General features: G+C 40.5%; 1 protein-coding gene across 3 annotated transcripts in view; it reads left to right on the top strand.

The window, feature by feature from the left end:
• The window catches only part of RASGRF2 (Ras protein specific guanine nucleotide releasing factor 2), a 266,845-nt gene extending 253,172 nt beyond the window's left edge, over window positions 1–13,673 (top strand). The window contains exons 24-27 of one of the 3 annotated variants that reach the window (XM_027545701.1): window positions 3,027–3,106; window positions 4,426–4,543; window positions 5,113–5,181; window positions 9,088–13,673. In XM_027545701.1, the coding sequence (XP_027401502.1) occupies window positions 3,027–3,106; window positions 4,426–4,543; window positions 5,113–5,181; window positions 9,088–9,180 (360 nt within the window). In that variant the 3' untranslated portion in view covers window positions 9,181–13,673. The other 2 variants (XM_027545703.1, XM_027545704.1) reach the window with 2 other exon arrangements.
• Window positions 13,674–14,462: the final 789 nt, after the last annotated feature.

The raw sequence follows: 14,462 nt of genomic DNA, 5'->3' as shown, positions 1-14,462 counted from the left end.
ACATTCCTCTCAAGAAGGTATGAATGAACCAGTTTCTCTACATTCTTGTCAGCACTTGGTGCTGTCACTGTTTTTAATTTTAGCCGTTTTGATATTTCATCACTGTTTTAATTTGCATTTGCTAACAGCTAATAATGGTAAACATCTTTTCACGTGCTTGTTTGCATCTTCAGCAAAATGTCTGTTCATGTTTTCAGATCCGTTTTTAATTAGGTTCTTTGGGTTTTTTTATCTTTGAGTTCTTTCTAGACTCCTCTCATTTTATTTTTCTCTTTCAAAATTTTAGCTACCCTAAATGCTGTGACCTTCATATACATTTTAGAATAAAAACTGTGTCTTAAAAACTTTGCTGAGATTTCCATTGGAATTCCATTCAGTTCAGTTCAGTTCAGAGTCACTCAGTCGTGTCCGACTCTTTGCGACCCCGTGAATCGCAGCATGCCAGGCTTCCCTGTCCATCACAAACTCCTAGAGTCCACCCAAACTCATGTCCTTTGAGTCGGTGATGCCATCCAGCCATCTCATCCTCTGTCGTCCCCTTCTCCTCCTGCCCCCAATCCCTCCCAGCATCAGTCTTTTCCAATGAGTCCACTCTTTGCATGAGGTGGCCAAAGTATTGGAGTTTCAGCTTCAGCATCAGTCCTTCCATTAAATCAGTCAATTTTGGGAGAATTGACATCTTTACTATATTGACTCTTCCAGTCCATAAACACAATTTTTCTCAATAGTCTTTAGATTTTCTTTGAATTCTTAAATCAACATTTGAAATCTCCAGCATATAAGTCCTGTATATATTTCATTAGATTTATGTCTAAATATTTCATTTTCATTGGAGATATTTTAAATGTAATTGTGGTTTTAACTTGGGTTTCCATGTATTCATTGTTAATATATACAAATGTAATTGATTTTCCTCTGTTCTTATATCTGTAATGTTGCTGAACTCACTGTTATTCCTTGGGACTTTTCCATAGATTCCGTGGGATTTTCTACATAGGCAGTTATGTCAGTTGTTTATTTCCAATTTATATGCCTTTTATTTCCTTTTCTTGCCTTCTTGCTCTGGCTAGACTTTCCAATGCTATGTTGAATATGATAGTAAGAAGAATATTCATTAGTATTCTCAACCTTGGGGTGAAAGCTTTCAGTTTTTCACCATTAAGGACAATATTAACTATATGTTTTTTTGTAAATGCTTTTTTATAAAGTTGAGTAAGCTACCCTCTCTTCCTAGTTTTTGAGAGATTTTATGACAAATTGGTATTGGAATACTATTTTTTAAATAGACTTCAAAAAGCTATATCAGAATCCAAAACCTGGACACTGATGCCTTTGTCATGGCTGGGTCACCTCATGCGAAGAGTTGACTCATTGGAAAAGACTCTGATGCTGGGAGGGATTGGGGGCAGGAGGAGAAGGGGACGACAGAGGATGAGATGGCTGGATGGCATCACCGACTCGATGGACATGAGTTTGAGTGAACTCTGGGAGTTTGTGATGGACAAGGAGGCCTGGCGTGCTGCGATTCATGGGGTCGCAAAGAGTCGGACACGACTGAGCGACTGAACTGAACTGAACTGAACCAAAGGCAGTGGTTGCCTCAGCCATTGGGCACTGGATGCAAAGAGCCTATTCTCTTGTCATACATGCCACACTTCATCAGGGTCAGCAGGTCACTCCTCTGCCTATTCTTTTCTGCATTCTGTTTCTTTTTTCCTCTGAAGTTGGCACCTTGTTAAATCTTCTTTAGGCCTTCACTGTGGTTAACTTAAGCAATCTTCATGTCTTTGGCAGGCTGCAAGGTTAGGAATAACTGAACTGACTATGGAATAGAGATGATAAGGCAGGTGTTGAAATTATTTTTTAAAATTTGAATATATTACCTGTAGAGACATTAAATAGAAGCTACCATTTCAGTCACATACATAGATCACTCAAAGCAGCTTTCTTGTGAATAATGGGCCATACTCAAGGACCCAGTGCTTCAGACCTGTCATAGGCAGGGCCTGGTTGCAGAAATGCCCTGCTTCAGATGCTTTTGTTAATATCACCAGCTGTGTAGCTGTCTTTTCTGCAGAACTGAGTCTAGTCTGGGAAACATCCAAAAGGCCTGGTAGAGTATGTTCTCTGAAGCCCACCAAATTTGGTCTGTGGCTATAGGACAGTTATTTCTGCAGCTTCTTTGAGGGAAGGCCAGCCAGGGACCAGGCAGGAGCCCTGCCCAACCCCCACAACCCTCCATCCCTGTTCAAGCCATGCTGGCTGTCTTTTCCCAGAGCCCTCAGGAACCAGGATGGGAAGGTAGCCGTTGGAGTCACTCTGGAAGCTCTCATGGTGCCTTGAAGCTCCTCTCTAGACTGAGACAGAGTTGTCTGAGGAGCCTCACTCTCAGCTTCATTCCAGATGCTTCTCACAACCAAGCTGCCTGGATGTGGGTAATACCAGGAGTGAGTCTTTATCTCCAAGGCTCACCCTACCATTCTCCATTTCTCTAGAAGAAACTTTAGACCAATGTCATCAGCAACTGTATTTCTTGGTAAATACTAATTATTCTTTTCTAATAAATTGATGAAGATGAACACAAAGGATTTGGACTAGAGGGTATTGATCAATCCGCAGCCAAGCAATATAATATGTGCTTGGATGACTTGGAAATTAACAGTCAGAAAGATTCATCATGAAAACCCCCTGACACAGGACCTCTCTTTAAGATCCCCTATGTGGTATGTTCTTTTTAGGTCTTTAAGTTCCTAAGTTTCCCATGCATTACAATTTTTCTTTTCTATACATTTTCTCTCTTTTAAATGTATTAAAAAAATTAGTATTAATTTTTTTAAAAAGAGTTAGTATTGTCCCATGTTCTTTTTTAACAAGTGAAATTTAAGTACATCTCCATACTTTGAAAATCATATCATGTCGTCGTACCTGCCACTGTAGAAGAGAATTGAGCAACTTTCGGTAACTCACAACCTTATCAAACCATAGGGGTATTTTCATGACATACTAAGTTATTTGTTTCCTTCTAGACAAAAGCTCTAATGGACAAGCTTCAGAAGACTGTTTCGTCTGAAGGAAGATTTAAAAACCTCAGAGAAACCCTTAAAAAGTATGTCTATTTTGTTAAATTATTCATAATTCAGAAGTGTATTTATATAATTTTTACAGTATACAAATAGTGGCCTACCTCATACTTTGCTTTGAAAAGAAAACCAAATGGGACACAGCTTCCATCATCAGGTGTTTTTCTGACTTGCCTTTTCATTTGGAATACCACGCATGTAGTGAGTGTCATGGATATACTCATGGTATGCAGAGCATTCCAAATAAGAAGAAAATGTCACCACAGTAAATCTTACTATATTTTACTATAAAAAGTTTCTTTATTTGGTATTTCCTAATCTAAATACAGTGATTTCCTGTGATTCTTTATTTGAATATTCCAGTCCCTGTTGCTTTTGTTTTTTATTTTTGGCTTTTTGTTGCTGGATCCTTTTCTTGTTCTTCAGACATACAGAGAGAGAGAGGGAGGGAGAACAGAGGATATCCTCCTGCAATTAGTTTTCTTATGACCTGCCACATGGACTTCACTTACTCTGGAAAATTTTGTCCTGTGATGCCATGATGGAAAGAAAGACTTAAAGTAACAATGATAATATAAGAACTATTTACTGAAGATTGAATAAATGATAGACTCTATGCTAAGTGCTTGATGTGTTTTATTTAAGCCTCATAGAAAACTAGAGATAAAAGTTTCATTGTCTCCATTTTACAGACAAGGAAGCTGCAGTTCAGAGAGTTTGCCCACCACCACTTAGGAAGTAGGCAAGTGGGGACTCAAACTCAGTTTCCCCTGGATTAAAAGGCCGTGTTCTCAACCTCTAGACTCTGAGAATGCACCTTCCAAACAAAGAAGGTCTCACTTTAGTGTGCAGGTGTGATATTAATCTCTATCTTCTAAGACATTTAAATACTAACTAAAACAGAAAACAAGTTTTACAAGTTCTAGTCACATTGATTTTTCCACCCACTTCTTCAAGGTTGAATGTTTGCACTTAAATGAGGTGAGGGCATGGGGTTTCCTACATGCTTTTACATCCCTAACGGTGTGGCCATTTGACAAGCACTGCAGGCCAATGCTACAAGCAAGTCCCATTAGCACATGTTTTGTATTTGTCTATAAGACATCCTGTGGTTTGAAGTACCACTGTCTCAAACACATAGTAAAGCATGAGCTGTGATGTTGTATCACACTCTATTGTAAGACATAATTAAACCTCTGCATATTATGAGCATGCTTCTGAAAATGGGATTAAAAGAGTTTTTTTCTTCAGGAGGGGAGCAGCGCAGCTGCTTCCTGTTGAAACGGGGGAGGTGGGTGGACACCTGTGTGAATGAGCTTGTGAACAGTGCCTCTTGTTCTTCCAGTTGTAACCCCCCGGCTGTTCCTTATCTGGGGATGTACCTGACAGACCTGGCGTTCATTGAAGAAGGAACACCAAACTTTACCGAGGAAGGCCTCGTCAATTTCTCCAAGATGAGAATGGTGGGTTCGAGTTTCATGTAAGCAGCCTGTCTTGGTGACCTCAGTGGCTTATAGAGAAGAGGCGATGTCATGGAAGAGTGACCGTTTGCTTTTTCATCTTGACCTTTTTATGCGACACTGGGTCTGATACCTGATGTTGGCTGATTCAGGAGATATTCGCAGTCCTCTTTCAGCTGGCAGTCTAGACAATGAGGGTGGGGAATAAAGCCCCAGGGATGACTTTCTGAGACTGAGCAGGGATAGACAGATGCTGAAGGCTTCTTGTTGGACAGCTGGGTTCTGAGCATTTAGAAGTGAGGAGCCCATGGACACTAGCGCCCCATGCCTGTCACCTGAGGATACCCTGTGCCAGCTGTTTCCCTGATTGGGAATTCAGTATCTTCTTGCTGTTAGGGTTTCTTGTGGCTCATTGAAGGCAAAAAAGCCCTAGGGCTAGGTCATGATGGAGCAGGGCTCCAGGTGCCTCAATGGATGGAGTAAGGGACTGACTGCTCTGGGACAGGCTCCCAGAATACTGTGCTGCAACCCAGGGCAGTGCTCATGCTTTGCTTCTGTTCTTCCTCCATCAGATATCACACATCATCAGAGAGATACGCCAGTTCCAGCAGACTTCCTATCGAATCGATCATCAGCCAAAGGTAATCTTGTATGGTTGTCAGGGAACTTGAAGAAAGAAGTGGAAGTTAGTTAATTGGAAACAGCAGTAGAGTAGATCAATAATACCAAAAGCTAACTCAAAGAAAAGACCAAAAAGACAGACAAACATTTGGTAACTCTGATTAAGAAAAACAAGAAAGAAAGCAAAAAGAATATCAATTCATTATCAAATTCTATCTATTTTATATCCAGTATTTCTTGTGAAGCTGTCCACACCACCACCACCACCCCTTGTCCAAGCTACCAATGTCTGGTACCTGGTGTTCAGTTCAGTTCAGTTTAGTTGCTCAGTCGTGTCCGACTCTTTGCGACCCCATGAATCGCAGCACGCCAGGCCTCCTTATCCATCACCAACTCCCGGAGTTCACTCAGACTCACGTCCATCAAGTGAGTGATGCCATCCAGCCATCTCATCCTCTGTCGTCCCCTTCTCCTCCTGCCCCCAATCCCTCCCAGCATCAGAGTCTTTTCCAATGAGTCAACTCTTCGCATGAGGTGGCCAAAGTACTGGAGTTTCAGCTTCAGCATCAGTCCTTCCAAAGAAATCCCAGGGCTGATCTCCTTCACAATGGACTGGTTGGATCTCCTTGCAGTCCAAGGGACTCTCAAGAGTCTTCTCCAACACCACAGTTCATCAATTCTTCAGCGCTCAGCCTTCTTCACAGTCCAACTCTCACGTCCATACATGACCACAGGAAAAACCACAGCCTTGATTAGACGAACCTTTGTTGGCAAAGTAATGTCTCTGCTTTTCAATATGCTATCTAGGTTGGTCATAACTTTCCTTCCAAGGAGTAAGTGTCTTTTAATTTCATGGCTGCAGTCACCATCTGCAGTGATTTTGGAGCCCAGAATAATAAAGTCTGACACTGTTTCCACTATTTCCCCATCTATTTCCCATGAAGTGATGGGACCGGATGCCATGATCTTCGTTTTCTGAATGTTGAGCTTTAAGCCAACTGTTTCAGTCTCCACTTTCACTTTCATCAAGAGGCTTTTGAGTTCCTCTTCACTTTCTGCCATAAGGGTGGTGTCATCTGCATATCTGAGGTTACTGATATTTCTCCCGGCAATCTTGATTCCAGCTTGTGGTTCTTCCAGCCCAGCATTTCTCATGATGTACTCTGCATATAAGTTAAATAAACAGGGTGACAATGTACAGCCTTGACGTACTCCTTTTCCTATTTGGTACCTGGTGTACTGAATGCAAATCCATTCAACAAATTTACAGCCAAATAGGACTCTCTGAAACACACAGTGGGAGTTATTTGCCCCTTGCTTAAAATATTTTATTGGCTTATCTTTGCTCTTAGGCTAAGGAAAGAAAAAATTTTGATATATCCCAGAAATCTTGCATTATGTAGTCCCTACTCATCTTTCAGGATTCATCTCATGTCATTATCCCCTTCTTCTCTCCATCCCAACAATAACTGATGTTTGTTACCTTTTTCTTTCTTCCTTTTCTTTCTTTCCTTTCCTCTTCTTTCTTTTTTTTCATTTTGTAATAGATGTTATTTTTTAGAATCATTTTAGCTTTACAGAAAAATTGAAATGGTAAGGTAGAAGATTCCAATTTAACACACAGTTCATCATCCCTGTTATTTCATGGAACTTGACATACTTATTATGAAACTCATAAGGAAGCTTTGATAGGCAAAAAAAAGATAAGAACTTTTTGAAAAATAAGAAGAGTAAGGGAGAGCCTTCCCTACCAGATACAGACACTAACACTGCAGTGAATAGAAGAGGACTATCTTGGCAGAGGAATACAAACTCAGTGGAGTAGGATAAAGTCCAGATGCAGATTTTGTCTATATGAAAATTTAATATGGGATAAAGGAGACATTTAAAGAAAGTGACAGAAAGAAACTGACCATTGTGTAAATGAAATAGGGATTTTTGTTCTCCATCTTATACTATTCAAAAAATAAATTCCAGATGAATTCACTACCTTATACAAAAAGAAACATTACATTATTTAAATGAAATAATATAGGACAAAATATTCATGATCTTTGGATTTGAAAGACCTTCTTAAACACAGAATGCAAAAGCTTTAGAAGATGAGATTGATACAGTTTGCTGAATCAAAATCTAAAACTTCTATCTGACAAAGGGCAATTGTTTAAAAATTGTAGAAGAGTACAAGCAATAGACTAGGAGACAATGTTTGTAACATAAAAAACAAAGACAGAATAAAATTATTCCTATAAATTAAAAAAGTATTCCTATAAATCTATAAGAAAAATCATAAACAACACAAAATTGACAAAGCTATAAACAGGTGATTCACAGAAGAAGAAACAAAAATGTCCAGTACATATTTGGAGAATGCTCAACTTCACTAATAAGAAAAATACAAATTACAAAGCATCATTATCAGCTATCAGACAGACAAATTTTTAAAATATTGTTAACAGCAAACTTGAGTTAGGATATGGGATAACAGATACTCTCATGTACTATAGGCACAACAGTTTTGGAGGTTATTTTATATATTTTTTTTATTAAAAATTGATATACCAAGTAACCAGAATTCTCATACATTGCTGATGAGAGTAACATGGTACAACCTCTTTGGAAAAGTGTGTCCTTTGGAGGTTTCTGAAAATGTTAAATATGCATATTTAACTTAAATACCTTATGACTCAGGTATTTATCCAAGGGGGAAGTGAAAACATGCTCACAAAAAGTCTCACATAAGATGTTGATGGCATTTCTTAATAATAGCCAAAAATTGGAAATAGCCCAGGTGTCCATAAACAGATGAATGGATAAACAAATTGCGGTGTATCTATACAGTGGGCCACTACTCAGCAGTAGAAGATAACCAGTGAAACACTCCACAACACAGATGAGTCCAGCACATGATGCAGAGTAGAAGAAACCAGACACAGACGAGTACCTACTGTGTGATTCCACTCACATGAAGTTCTAGAGCAGACAGGACTAACACGTGGTGACAGAAATCAGAGCAGCGATCGCTTCTGGCAGTAGGTTAACAGGGAAGCTGCGTGAGGGAACTTTCTGGGGTGATGAAATTATCCTCTAGCACGATACATGTGTAGCTTGATATTGTTTAGTCGCTAAGTCGTGTCCAACTCTTTGCAACCTCATGGACTGTATCCCTCCAGGCTCCTCCGTCCATGGGATTTCCCAAGGAAAAATACTGGAGTGGGTTGCTATTTCCTTCTCCAGATATATAAGTCACATGGGCATTTACTTTTGTCAAAACTAATGAAAGTATTTAATTTTACTTATATCTGCTATCTCTCCCTAAAAATAAAGAGATATTTTTATGGTGCTAACCCCTGTTCTAACCTGTTCATTTCCGTGTCCTTTCATTTCATTTCTGGTGTGGAACCATTCATGTGTGAGGACTAGGGAGTATGCTAACAAGGACTTCACCGTAACTTTGTGTCATAGTGAAATATTGATGGCAACCCATCAATATGAGATCATTAAATAAACTCTGATATGTCACACTTGTAATACAGCACAGCAGTGAGAGCTCTTTGTATGACATGAGGAGCACTCCACAACTTCTAGTCTGATGAAAGCAGAATAAAATATACCCTTGTGATACCATGTATTAGAGGAAAAATGATTTCTGTAAGTACCTGGTAATGTCTGGAAAGATACTGAAAAATATCTGGGAGAATATAAGCCAACTGATAACAGTGGTGCTTCTTGAGGGCAGTGCCTAGGGTAGGGAGTTAAGAGGGGAACAGAATATACAGTCAGAATATATTCCTAATGTATTTTAGTTACATAAAGTATTTCAGTGCTTGGGAGAAAATGTTGAATTGTGTCAGGCTCCATTCAGAAAATGTACATCTGGTGTTGTGAAGGAACTCAAAGCGGGTTTCTTCTTCTTTCTTCTCCAGGTCACTCAGTACTTGCTTGACAAAGCCCTCATCATAGATGAAGATACGCTGTATGAGCTGTCACTAAAAATTGAACCTCGGCTCCCTGCTTGACGATCCGACCTTGCCCCGCGTCCGTGGAATTTTCATGGAAAGCAGAGTGGACAGAACTGTGCATGCCATGCCTCCCACAGTGCTGAGAGGACAGGGGGATGGAGACAAAGCCAGTCTCCTCTGTTCCCCAAAGATGATGGAGCCAAACCAGAATTCTGTCTCCAGCCAGGGAAGCCCAGCTGGTTGGGATCAAGGATAGACGCTTCAGACTTGGGTGGGAAGCTGAAGAGAGTGGTGTTTGGTAAACTGAGGGCACATTTGCATGAGGGAGTATAAACTGGGAGGTGCTGGTAGCCACTTTAAAGAAGCAGGTTAAGAAGGGAAATTTCAAATTCTGCCCCGTGTTCTGTTAAGAACTCAGGGATAAAGGTCCATGAAAAGGCTTGTGATGTTTCACTGGCACTTAACTGGCCTGGGGCACCTCCCAGTTTTCTCCTAGGATTTAACTGCTTCTCTTACATTTCCTTTGTTACAGGCTTCCAGAAGAGCCGAGGCTGTCTCTGTAGGGATGGGCCGACACATAAGCAATTTCAGTCCTCAGCATGTGCATGGTTCTCAGTGCATCATAAATATTTATATTGGAGGAATGGCATGTTCTGAAACTGCTCTTTCAGTCTTTAGGCAACAGGACAGGAAAGACATGTTGAAAGTCAAATGGATTTGTATGTAACATTTCCATAATTTAAAACCCAATCGTTGTGCCCCCAGAGTCCAGCCACGTGGGGGACTTCTTCCTGAGGCTGTGCAGTTCAGGAAGTCGATGCCATTGGAGAGGCAGGTGCAGGCTTTGCAGAAAGATGCCCACGTGCCTCACGAACAAAACTGTGGAATACAACAGAAGGCCACCGAGGGGAAGAGTGGGTTTCAGTGCTAAGTGAAAAGATATACTTAAAAATCGTCTCTGCGCCTTTCTGTGCTTCTTTTCATCCCCCCCACCCCCTTGGTTACGTGGGAATCTGTTCTGATTTACACGAACCATGTTTCGGCTCACTATGAACATTACTTGTTTGTTTTTTAAAGTTGTCTAGTGCAGTGGCCCCCAAGCTTTTTGGCACCAGGGAGCGGTTTCATGGAAGACAATTTTTCCACAGGGTGGGGCAGAGGGAGGGGACTTGGTTTCAGATTGATTACGTGCATTACATTTATCATGCACTTTATTTCTATTGTTACCACATCAGCCCCACCAAAGATCATCAGGCGTTAGACCTTGGAGGCTGGGGACCCCTGATTTAGTGAGATTTTCTTTTTAAAACCCACCCTTCCATGTGCTATTAGTAGACAGTTCTTCTCCAGTCATCTTTGTTTTTAAATTTTGAGGCATTTCTGAGTGAAAATATATGGGAAAATGGGAAAATATATGGGAAATGGGCCCAAGCACTCATGAGCTCTTGTGTCAGAAAACCAAATGCAGGGGTTCGTCCTCCTACCCTAGGCTGGGAAAGCGACTGTGATTTCCCCAGGATTGTTGGTTATTAAAGAAATAGGGCTAGCTCATGTTCTCGTGTTTACCTCCCTCTTCTCTTCTCAGGGAGACCTCTGCTTTCAAAGAAGAGAAAAGATATTGTTACCTGAGCCTATTGCATCTGGCATTATTTCTTAGAGGCATGAAGCATATTAATGCTGACATTGAAAAAAAATTGATCTTTTTGGCTGCTTTCTCTCTTTGCACTTTAATTATGTTGTTAGAGCTGACAGCTGACTAATAAATTCAACTTACTGGCTCATAAGACCCAGTGGAATTGATAATGTCCCACAGAGGTGAATGTACATTTTTCCTGCATGGTAAGGGCCATCTCTGTACATAACTATATAGTGAAATATCAAGTAAGTAAAATATTTATAATATTTGAAGACCATTCCAAAAATATTTTCAATAGCTCATATTAGCTAACAGGGTAGCACTGAACTCAAGGAGGGTGACTTATGGATGCTTAATTTTTTTCTTTCTTTCTTTTTTATTTTTTAAAGTTGCTTGTTTTTTCTCTTTAGTTTCAAATAAAAAGTTGATGCATCTTGATGCATGATAAGAAGCATGAGTTCTTTGGATCCTAACAGTGCATAACTTATCATTTATTTCTCAGTGTTCAGAAACAAAGTTTGAACTAATATATGCCAGTTGCACCAAGCACCTCAAAGTCTTGCAAAAGAATAAGAAAGTAAAGGTTAACTTTCTTGGTGCAAAGACACAGTTTTGAAAGTGAACTAAAACCGGGACAGATCAGTGAAAAGACCACACAGATAGCAGTTTCAGGCAGAGCAACACATGGAAATGTTGATATATCAGACTCTGGCCTTAAGAGTCTCCAGAGTCTTCCAGAAGGGAGGGTGTGGGTCTGTGGGCCCCGTCCCTGGAAGTTTGGACCCTTAATTCTCTGACCCAGTGGTTCTAGAGGCACTGCAGCCGTTTTTATTAGAGAAAAACAGAAACTTGAGGAATTTCCAAATGCTCCTTCCCTTTTGGCATACAGGTTTTCCTCAGCCAGTGACAAAGCCGGCAGGCCTATTTCCCGCAGAATGTTGGAAGAGCGCCCCCTGGCGGTCAACTGTGGGCACTGTCCGTCGTCTCTGCTGACCTTTAAGTATTTTTTTTTGCTAGTTACACACCTCTCCTGCTTCCTAGAGTGTGAAGCCTTTCCACCTCCAAGGGAGTTACTTTTGACGACCTGCACCATTTCTGGGCCAGCTGGGAGAGGAAAGCACATTTTTAAAAAGCTCAATTTGGTCACATTTAAAAGCCCCAAGAGCAATTTGTGGTTTCCTTTTGATTTTTTAAAGCACCCATCCTCTTCTGCCTTGCAAGCTCTGTGTGACGGTTGGAATGAGCGCTCCTGGCTGGGTCTGCTTGTATTCTATTACACGAGACCCATTTCTATGAGTAGATGGGAGGTCAGCCTCTAACAGCCAAATAGGAAACACCTGTATTCTTGCAAAATTAACCTAGAAAATCAGAAGTAAAATCCAAGTTCATGCTTTCAGATGAATACTCAACATTTTGTACAGTCAATGAAATTATCTTGGGGATTTTAGGGGGTGCCTTTGGTGATTAACTCAGACATCCAGTTTTGCTACAAGGACAAGTCTCTTATTTAAGGCAATATATTATGTGACTGATTCAGGCATGAAGTAGAATGTTGTCAATTTTCCTTAGTGTTTCTCTGAAGGAATTTAAAGAGGGAAATTCAAACTTACTGTTGCAGTATTTTCAACTGACTGTCACACCAAGTCCCTATTACTGTTTGTTAAATTTCAGTACAGATGTTGAATAACTTGGCAGAGAAAAATCCATGACATTCCAGTTTGGAGTGTGTGTGATAATGGACCCACATCTCTTTTTTTCTCACAGTGTTGTAACAGACAGGACCTAGGGTCAGCAATGATTGGACCGTTTTCAAATCCTTAACTAAAGAGTAACACAATAGGAGGGTTGTTCCCAATAGAATTGAGTTTTGTTTTAAAATAGAGGATTTCATTTAGCTTTTCTTTTCAAAGGTTGATCTTATTCCCCCTGGAAGGGGTGGGGGAGAGACTTTCCCTTCATTTTAAACCATAAGATTTTTTAAAAACCAGCCTGTGAAGTTTATTATTTTTTCTGCTATTGAAATGGTATAAAAGGTAATATTTATGGCTAAACAATAGAGCTATGCTAATATCCACAGCCAGAAGGAATAAGTGAATAAGATTCATTTTCACTTCAGAAAGACAACAGATTGTAGCTTTAAATAATGACTTGATTACTGACACCACTATGTGAATCCTGGTAATAAGACTTGAATCAATGAAATCTAATCAAAGTGTCTTTTCTTGGTATCTGTTAGTGACTTAAAATTAAGGCAGGGAGGAACTAAAGTAGAAAACAACCATCTTGTAGGTATAAATACATGAAAGATCAGAAAACTATTCATCTTGGCTACCATACCACATGATGTTAACATCAGGGTTGATTTGATTGTACTTGATTGCATTTGCTCAAGAAAAATAATAGTTCTACTAAATGATGTTGAACCACTGTCTTGTTAGACCACCATTAATTCTTCTCTGGAAAGGCAGTTGTGAAAGAGCACTGGACTAGGCATCGTAGCCCTAGACTCAGATCTACCCAGCTAAAGCTGGGAAACCTTAGGCCAGTGCTGAACCTCTCTGATCCTCAGTTTCCTCATCTGTGAAATGGAGTTAACAGTGATGCCTGTGCTGCCTACCTCACAGGACTGTCATGAGGACAAAGTGGATCCGACTGTAAAGTGCTGTCCAAATGTGAGGTAATTTGATTACCATCCTCATCTCTCTTTTGCAGAGCATTTAAGTGTGTTTGTTATTTGTGTGTGTGATGGACAAACCCATGTATTACTTGGAGAACTATATTGTTTGTGTCCAGTTACTTTGCACATCTGCTGACATCTCTGACTCCGACAGGGGTTTGTGCTGTGGCCTAACACTTGCCAGGTGAGGTGTGGGTTACTCCTGTATGCAAATTAAACTTTGCCTTTCTCAAATTCTCCAAAATCTCCTTAGTCTCTTCATTTGATTGTTTCAGCATTTTTCTATATTGTCTTCTTCATAGCTGTGGGCTCCTTCAGATATTCTTTTACTTCTAAAGTTCAGGGAGGAAAAGGTTTAGAAGAAACCATGTTGCAGGTACTAAAATATCACAGAATTTGAAGGACCTCAGGCTTCCTAAGTAGCACTCATGGTGAAGAATCCGCCTGCCCATGCAGGAGACTCAAGAGACACAGGTTCGATCCCTGCGTCTGGAAGATCCCCTGGAGGAGGAAATGGCAACTGACTCCAGGATTCTTGGTTGAAAAATTCCATGGACAGAGGAGCTTGGGCTAAAGCTTGGACAGTGGGCCAAAGTCCATGAGGTCTCAAAGAGTCGGACACAACTGAGTATGCACGCAAAGATGACATTAAAGGTCTTCTAGCCTCACTGTCTTTCTGGGGTTTACAGCTTTCCCATGCCATCACCAGCCCAGGTTTAATTACCTCCAGGCACACAGAACTCATTACTCTCCAATCAGCTCTGTTCACCCAATGGCAGCTCATGAACAGGCTGTGGAGAGAAGAGCTACTGAGGTTAGAGGTGGAGGTCTGAGGCTGTGTTCCTCATCTAAAATGAAAGCCTCATATCTGCCCCTAGAATTACTGCAGTGGATCCATGGAATAATATATATGAAAATACTTCACTTTTGTCCAGTAGATGAAGTTGTCCTAACGTTTAGAGCTCAAGGAAACATGACGCTGCTGTTGAGTCCAAGAGAAAACTGAGAAAAGGGAGAATGTGGGTC

Source organism: Bos indicus x Bos taurus, chromosome 7 (assembly GCF_003369695.1).
Source record: "Bos indicus x Bos taurus breed Angus x Brahman F1 hybrid chromosome 7, Bos_hybrid_MaternalHap_v2.0, whole genome shotgun sequence".
Classification (NCBI taxonomy): Eukaryota; Metazoa; Chordata; class Mammalia; order Artiodactyla; family Bovidae; genus Bos; species Bos indicus x Bos taurus.
Note: the sequence above shows the minus strand (reverse complement) of the source record. Positions and strands in the feature narration are given on the sequence as shown.